At 41.5% G+C, this 7,243-nt stretch overlaps 1 protein-coding gene across 4 annotated transcripts; it reads right to left on the bottom strand.

The window, feature by feature from the left end:
• Positions 1 to 491: 491 nt before the first annotated feature.
• Positions 492 to 6,190, bottom strand: dtx3 (deltex E3 ubiquitin ligase 3). Of its 4 annotated transcripts, none has more exons than XM_054609178.1 (5): positions 5,706 to 6,190; positions 5,482 to 5,522; positions 4,152 to 4,954; positions 2,685 to 2,902; positions 492 to 2,451 (listed from the first exon to the last, which is right to left on the bottom strand). In XM_054609178.1, the coding sequence occupies exons 2-5, from the start codon at positions 5,492 to 5,494 to the stop codon at positions 2,376 to 2,378; spliced, it is 1,110 nt and encodes a 369-aa protein (XP_054465153.1). In that variant the 5' UTR covers positions 5,495 to 5,522; positions 5,706 to 6,190; the 3' UTR covers positions 492 to 2,375. The 4 variants fall into 4 exon arrangements, with proteins under 4 accessions (XP_054465153.1, XP_054465152.1, XP_054465155.1 ...); XM_054609177.1 differs by having other exon boundaries at positions 5,711 to 6,190; XM_054609180.1 differs by lacking the exon at positions 5,482 to 5,522.
• Between the last annotated feature and the right edge of the window lie 1,053 nt (positions 6,191 to 7,243).

Below are 7,243 nucleotides of genomic sequence, written 5' to 3'. Positions count from 1 at the left end.
GAGTGTGATGGGGGGGATGACGAGCAACAAAGGCACCCATCGAGATTCAAACCATGCCGTTGTGGTTTACGTGATATGCATCTTAGCCACTGCGACACCGCATGCTTAACAGTCTGAATGATTTTAAGTGATTTACCTCGTTCAATCAAAAGTTGATCCTTTAATATTAACGACTATACCTTGATAATCAAATATAGCCTACATTACTCATTTGTAAAGGTATCGTACCAAATAAGTTACACATTTTGTTTGATTTACAAGGTATTTCTGAGCTCTGTTCCCTTTGCAGTCATGATTCACTGGACAGCACAAAGTGCATTTGCAGAGTTCAATACATGAATGAAGAATCTTTGATACCAAAGGGAAGCAGGTCAGATCAAATCTTGAGTAGAAGCGACAACCACAACTCATTCCAAATGGACACAAGTTTGATATTCAGTTGCTTATGATGCACCTGGTTTATTCAGGACCTACATTGAATATCCAACACAAACCCAAACATAACTTTTTATTCAAGTATTAAAATGTAAAGCACATTATTCTGGATATCAACAAAGTAAGAATCAACACAATTAGAAAAAGCAAAACTCCAACTTTTCCTTGACAATCAATTCGTAATACGTGAAGTCTCTCCAACTATTCGTTCTCCTGGCTCCTCCTCAGACATGTAATGCATAGAAATGTTTGCACAGTAGCTTTAGTGAACTACAATCCTGTGTCCCAAAAATATTTTAGTTGGTCCCGAACTAAAACACAAAGGGGATGAAAACAAAATAAATGGGTATTTGATGTCTGGATCTGACCAGTCAAATTAATAACTAATGTCCCACTAGCCAAGCAGGTTACTGCACTTAGCAAAGCACTCTCACACATACAGCTTTATCAGTCTGAGGGTTTTTCAGCATTTGGACTAGAGAATGTTTATGAAGGAGAAGCTGATTTAATACTCATTTGTATACATATTTTCATGAACTGTGTAATATTTGAACTTAAAGCCCGATAGTACAGCTACAAACATAATGCCGTTTTTAGCTATGAAACAAAACTGAATATGTCCAAACTGCTTTCCATTCATTAGTATCATCATGCTTGATTTTTATCAAAAGTGAATATAAGAAAGGCACAACAAAATGAGATCAACACCCCAACCTAAATCAGATCAATTGTTCCTGCAACATTTTCTTTAGTTATTTTTTTCGATGTGTATCATAGATTATCTATTTAGATAAACAAATTCACAACAGTTACCTCATTTTAAATGACAACATTAGCAGGCAAATCTCCCAGTTTGACAGGGACAGAGGCATAGATATTTTAAGAGCTTTTGTGCCTTTGATTTGGTTTAAGTGGTCTATATGCCCTTTTATATTTGACATCGTCATAAATCTGGTAATTAGATGAACGCATTACCAACAACTGAGGTAAAGGGCTCAACACCTGGGAGACATCTTGAAATAACAGGAGTGACCAATGAATGAAAAGAAATACAACCCAGGGGAACGTCCTAATGTATGTCACAAAGTGCTGCAGTGAGCCATAGTTTAACATTCTTCCTATTTAGGGAACATGGAGGAACAAAAAAAGACTGCACGCAAAAGAAGAGTTCCAAGCAATTGACATCAACTTGTAGCCACCGAGCTAATAGCTGATAGCTGCACGAACCTGTTTGCTCCGAGCGCTCTTCCACACAGAGGAACCGAAAACCATGACTGACTTCACTGAGGGAATAGAAAGGAAAAAACTCCCTTACAAAAGTGCCCGTGAGTGCTTTAGATTGCAATAATTTTGGAAAATTAATACTTTCTATTTAAGCAGTGCTATTTTGACATATAACCCAAGTAATATCCTTACAACAGGTAGTTAGAAATCAAATGAGAGACTTACTTAAACGTTACTGGGGAGATAAAACTAAGAATGTGTGCTTGTAAGAAATAAAATAAACCCCAGAATAGAAATAAATATTAGTGTAACAAACTGTCTTCATAAGATATAACTTAGATTTTCTAAATAACATACAAGTACCATGAATTGCAACACGATGCTCTTAAATAAGTGCATCAGATATCGGCCCTGTTGCCAAAAGTGACAGGTAGAGGATTGTGTAATACAAGAATGCACTGCACTCAAAGTATTTTTCTTCCACATGGAGCACTGGAATAAGCTGAACTATGCAGGAAAAATTAACAAACAGAGGAACAAGTAGTGGAGTGAAGTGGGCTCTGCTGCAGCATTAGACGCCTGTCTGCTGAGGGCCTCGTCTTCAGCCATCCCTTAAGGGACGGGCAGTCTCAGAGCACAACCTGGAGCCGAGTCATGTCCACCGCACGGACACTCGGGAAGTCCTACAAAGTCTTGAAAGAGCAGTTTTGATGCTGTCAGTCCGCCGTGATGCCTTTCTCTCTGAGCTCCTCTGTCACTCGCACCAGGTAAGTGGGGTCTGGGTAGCCAAAACTGTCAGGAGAAATAAAAAAGCCATCACTGCATCTGTATGAGCTCAGGCAGCAATAGTGCCATCTAGTCAAGGACATCAACTGAAAGCATTTCCTTGTCAGGAATTTGAATTACAACTGTCAGTCTTTACTGGGCCATCCTCTGAGCTACACCACCTGTTAGGGAAGTTGTTCAGGCTATTAACAAATCAAATCTCAGTGGCCATTTGCCTCCAGCTAAAAGGCCATACATACCAGCGGGGCCCGCCCCATATTGAGGTCTTGTGGTGAATGTCATTCCAGGTGATGACATTTTGCATGCCGGTAGTCATGGAGGTACCGATGGTGAAGATAAGGCGCTGTTCAAAGGCCCGGCGCAGCAGTCCCAGCACACGGTTCCCCTCAGGGCTGTCAGGGAGGTAGGCCACGCGGTCTGTTCCTGGGTATCGAACACCCGGGTTGGGATGTTCTGGCTGTTAAGGAGTTAAAACATGATATGTTTAAAAGGGGCATTAATTATTGCCATGGTCATGTCTTGTATTTTGAATTGATTGTGTTTTAGAGTAGTATTAATTAGTATAAATGAATGAAGTAGTTCCTTCAATTAAAAACTATCTTTATCTATTTACTGGGAACCCAGAACTCAGTTTACAGTACTTCTCAGGGGAAAGCCTGTAAAAAGAAGTCTTATGACGTCTTGAAAAGACTGAGAAAACACACTGATGTCATCAGGGATCATCTCACTGATCAACAAATGGCAGTAATGTGCCAGCCAAAATACTTTTTAACAAATCGGCTTAATAAGGAAGGAAATGCACTCCGCACATTTGTTAGACTTCAGGGATACACACAGTGCATGTTGGTGAACACTGAAAGTAAATGTTACTTTAATTTGTTTACAAGAAAAACACTGCAGGGCCAAATTACTTGAGTACACCTTTATGGTAGTAGTCCCCAAACACCTTGCTTCCTTTAAGCTCTGAACACCTACACAGGTGTTTCCAGTTAATCTGAACTCCGGTTCACCTTCAAGCAGAGCAGAGGTCTAATCAGCCAGAACAACTGAAAACACCTGTGTCAGTGTCCAGAGGCTTTAAAACGGCCCAATCCTTCAATTTTACCTTTTTAAATTTGGGATGCATTCACAAACTATTTTAGGAGTTTGTTGTAGTAATGAAAAAAGGGATGCGTTTTGTGCTTGCCAACTCATAATTGCAAATACAGTTTGTTTTACTGCTATAATAAAATACTTATAACACAGCAGCATTAGAAAACAATCTTTCTTCATTGTCTAGTGACAATGAAAAAAAGACTGCATTAAATGAAGTTTAGAGTGACAGCTAGTTCAGGTCATGTGTTTGGAGTTGCCCATTTTGTTTACAACTAGATCAGAAATTGTACCTTTTTAAGTTGATTTATTTAGTTTTTGGATGTAAAAAGTAAGAGTTGTGCAGTCAACCGGAGGGACAAGATCATTTAGTAGTATTATATACATGGTAAAACTAAAGAAGTTGAATTCATTTGATTTTATCCCAAAGTAAGACTCTTGTGCCTGAATGTATTTTTTTTAAATGATTCTATTATATTCTAATATTAGACAATCTTATATGATTTGTATTATTCCTCTTAACTTTCATTATCCCCCTGGATGGTTATCAAAAAGAGTTAGTCCAGTAACAATGACTGTCACTTACAGTCTGTACATGTTCTTGGTCTACTCACCGCCTGTAGGCCAGGAGGGAAGCTGTAGATGATGCAGATGCACCCAAAGCCTTCATGGCCAGGAAGCTCCATTTCAGAATCTCGCTCTACGATCATCGTACCATTAGCAGGCTGGTTCCCAATCAGCTGGCCGTACACCAGCCGACACACAGGACACGCTTTCTTCACCTTAAAGGCTTGATCCACACAAGAGCGACAGAATGAATGGCCACACCGCTCCAAGGTAGTCTTCTCCACTATGTCCCCCATGCAGATTGAACAAGTGCTGTTGTCCTCTGCCTCACTATGGGAAGCCAAGCTGGAGTCCATGTCCTTTCTCTGAGCTGCCTCGTGGAGCATGGCGCAGGCCTCCTCATCGGCCGGCTTCCTGAACCTCTGCTGCTGTCTCTGGGAGCGCCGAGGCTGGGGAGGTGGAGGTTGAAGGAGGCTCCCCTCTACGTTTGGCTCCAGGACTCCCACACAGGGCAGCAGAGCCCTCTTCCTCTTGGGTCCCCCGTCCTGCTTGCTCATTTCTTTGCGGGCACAGCGGCATAAGTCGATGAAGGCTTTCCGTGTCTCGCTGGAGATGGGTCCATCCATCACCCCGGCTCCACCGTTCCTGGAGCCCTCCACCGGCTGCAGCCTCACGGCGCAGCAGCCCCCCCTCTCCCCTCGCCTAATGATACCAGCGCTCATCCCCTGCTTGTGCTGGAAGTCAATGAGCCAGGGCCGCCCAGCAGCAGCCAGGTAATCCCACACCGCCTGTGAAACCAGCACCTCATCACTGCCCTGGCCAGCACGCACACTCATCTCATCAGAGGAAACTGCATGGAGAAGCAAACAAAAGTCATCAGCAAATGATTGCATTAACATTAATATTCAAACAAACATAATTTGCACTTGTGTTAATGCAAATCCATTTAAAAAGAGATGCTATGCACTAGTCCATATTGCTATTTTTAAATGCATCAGGAAGGAATGATGCCATCATCTGCTACAAGAGTGTTTATGTTTCAGATGGATGTGGTGGCTTTTGACTTTTTTTGCCTACATGGCCTAATAGCTCAGGATCAACGCAAATGGAAAAACAACATGATATATTTCAGTAGTTTAGTTTGAAGTGCATCTGTGCTTGACAGAGTATAACATCTCAACACAGCTGCTCTTTGCGGTGGCTGAAGCACATCAAAGAAATATACAACAGGCAGCATCGCGGCATCGCTGAGGACGCATCAGCTGTTCAGAGATTCAGACTGTAAACAAAGGGGACTGAACCCCGTCATAAACCCGAAAGCCCACCGACAGCCACATGCAAACACAACAGTGACACTAATTTAGTTTGAAATAGTACCTTGTGATCCCATAAATCCCTTCAATTGTGAATAAAGAGTCCTGTTGAGCAGAAAGAGAGGAAGAAAAGCTGAAGGACTGGAACAAACGACATCACATTGACTGAGCCATGTCACCTCAAGAGGCAAAGGGAAATTCAGCGATTTCGCAACATGATCTTAGACTCTGATACATTTCGTGTCAACATTTAGCTGAGTGTTTCTTCCCTCTCCATTACTTCCGTACCTCACCCTTTGCCGTAGCTCGTCGCTGCCTGTCGGGGAGGTTTCTGGCTGGATTAAAGAGCCCAGTGCTCCATCAGAGGAGGCCTTTATTTCTGACGTGCCGCTGCAGGTTACCCGCGGATAATCAGTCTTTTGTAGTCAAGACATGATATCCAAACGTATTCCCAGCTCATGTTTCTTTAGGTTTTTCCAACAGCCCTTCCCTGGCTCTGGCAGATGCCATCCAAATCCCGCACCTCGTCCCCGGGCTCGCCTGTGTTTGCCTGCCTCGTACGTCCTTGGGCTAGTCGTAACACACAGTAAATAGCATTTGGAGATACTTTTCTTATCTGGCTCCGACCGCGCTAGCTGTGCGACAGCTTTCTTCGGGCAGATATTTTGCTCCTTCTTCCCATTGTGACTGTGACTGTGTGTGTGTGCGTGTGTGTGCGTGTGTGCGTGTGTCTCCGCTCGCAGACCGCGTCCTCCCTGTTGACTCTGCGGGAGCAAACACAGCCTTCCCATTAATAAGGGGACTGGGACCAACGAGAAAGTGTATCCAGGAAGTTCGTCACTAAGCTGCCATGATTGGCTGACAAATGGTGGTTTGTGTTTTTTTTTCTTCTTCATGCTGTGAGTGAATCATACTTTTGTCGTGATTAACAGCTTTATTGATAACGAAGCGCTCCGTACAGTACCAGCCCACGCGCCATCGAGGGGATACCCACTCATTCAGTTATAATGCAAATGAAGCTGTCTCTCAGGCTACACCGACTTCTTGACAGTAATTGTTGATACTTTTGACAGAATATGTTGTTTGGGTTTAAGCTTTTTTTTTTTTATGTGAGTACACATATTTCAAATACATATAATTTACACGATTGCACATTTTACCATTTACACTCAATAGGCTACATGTTGAGTTGGTCCTAGCTTTTCATTTACATTCTCAGTTTATTTTATTCCAGGTAATTATCTATAATGTATGACTTTTTAATGTTTTTATTTTTTTAATTTCTTATCTTCACAAGTATCCTCTATCCTCTAAGTATCCATCTATTTATCTATCTATCTATCTATTGTCCATCCATCCATCCATCCATCCATCCATCCATCCATCCCACCATTGAATAAAACTTGCTGAAGAGATTTTTTTTTATCATTGATTAATAATTTAAATGATCATTGAGTCTATAAAACATAAATCTTTATGCCTGTCAGTATACAGTAAGACTGGTTTCTTACTGGAATCATATGTCGTTTGACCAAGAATCAGGAAAACCTATAAATGATTCAGAGTTGAATGAAACTTAGATAAGCAGATATTAGCACCTTTGCGAATATTTTTTCACTTGTTTTGTAATCCAGGTCGTTTTGGATCTCTCAGCTATGAGATCTCATGATTAAGAGATAGCACAGGTTTACTTGATATTGTGAAAATCATTCCACGGGATATTTTTAATCAATCTGGAGGATACCATCTACTCAATATCTGCACATACTTTTGAAAGGAGAACATGATATAGATAAATGTACCAAAAACTACTAATAATAATAATT

Source organism: Anoplopoma fimbria, chromosome 12 (assembly GCF_027596085.1).
Source record: "Anoplopoma fimbria isolate UVic2021 breed Golden Eagle Sablefish chromosome 12, Afim_UVic_2022, whole genome shotgun sequence".
Classification (NCBI taxonomy): Eukaryota; Metazoa; Chordata; class Actinopteri; order Perciformes; family Anoplopomatidae; genus Anoplopoma; species Anoplopoma fimbria.
The sequence above is the reverse complement of the archived record's forward strand: the minus strand, read 5'-3'. Positions and strand labels throughout refer to the sequence as shown.

Coding starts and splice junctions, on each gene's coding strand:
- dtx3 (XM_054609178.1), bottom strand. Junction 2,903..4,151: donor TCCCTCCTGGCCTACAGGCG/GTGAGTAGACCA, acceptor ACTCCTTAACAG/CCAGAACATCCCAACCCGGG. Junction 2,452..2,684: donor ATATGGGGCGGGCCCCGCTG/GTATGTATGGCC, acceptor TTCTCCTGACAG/TTTTGGCTACCCAGACCCCA.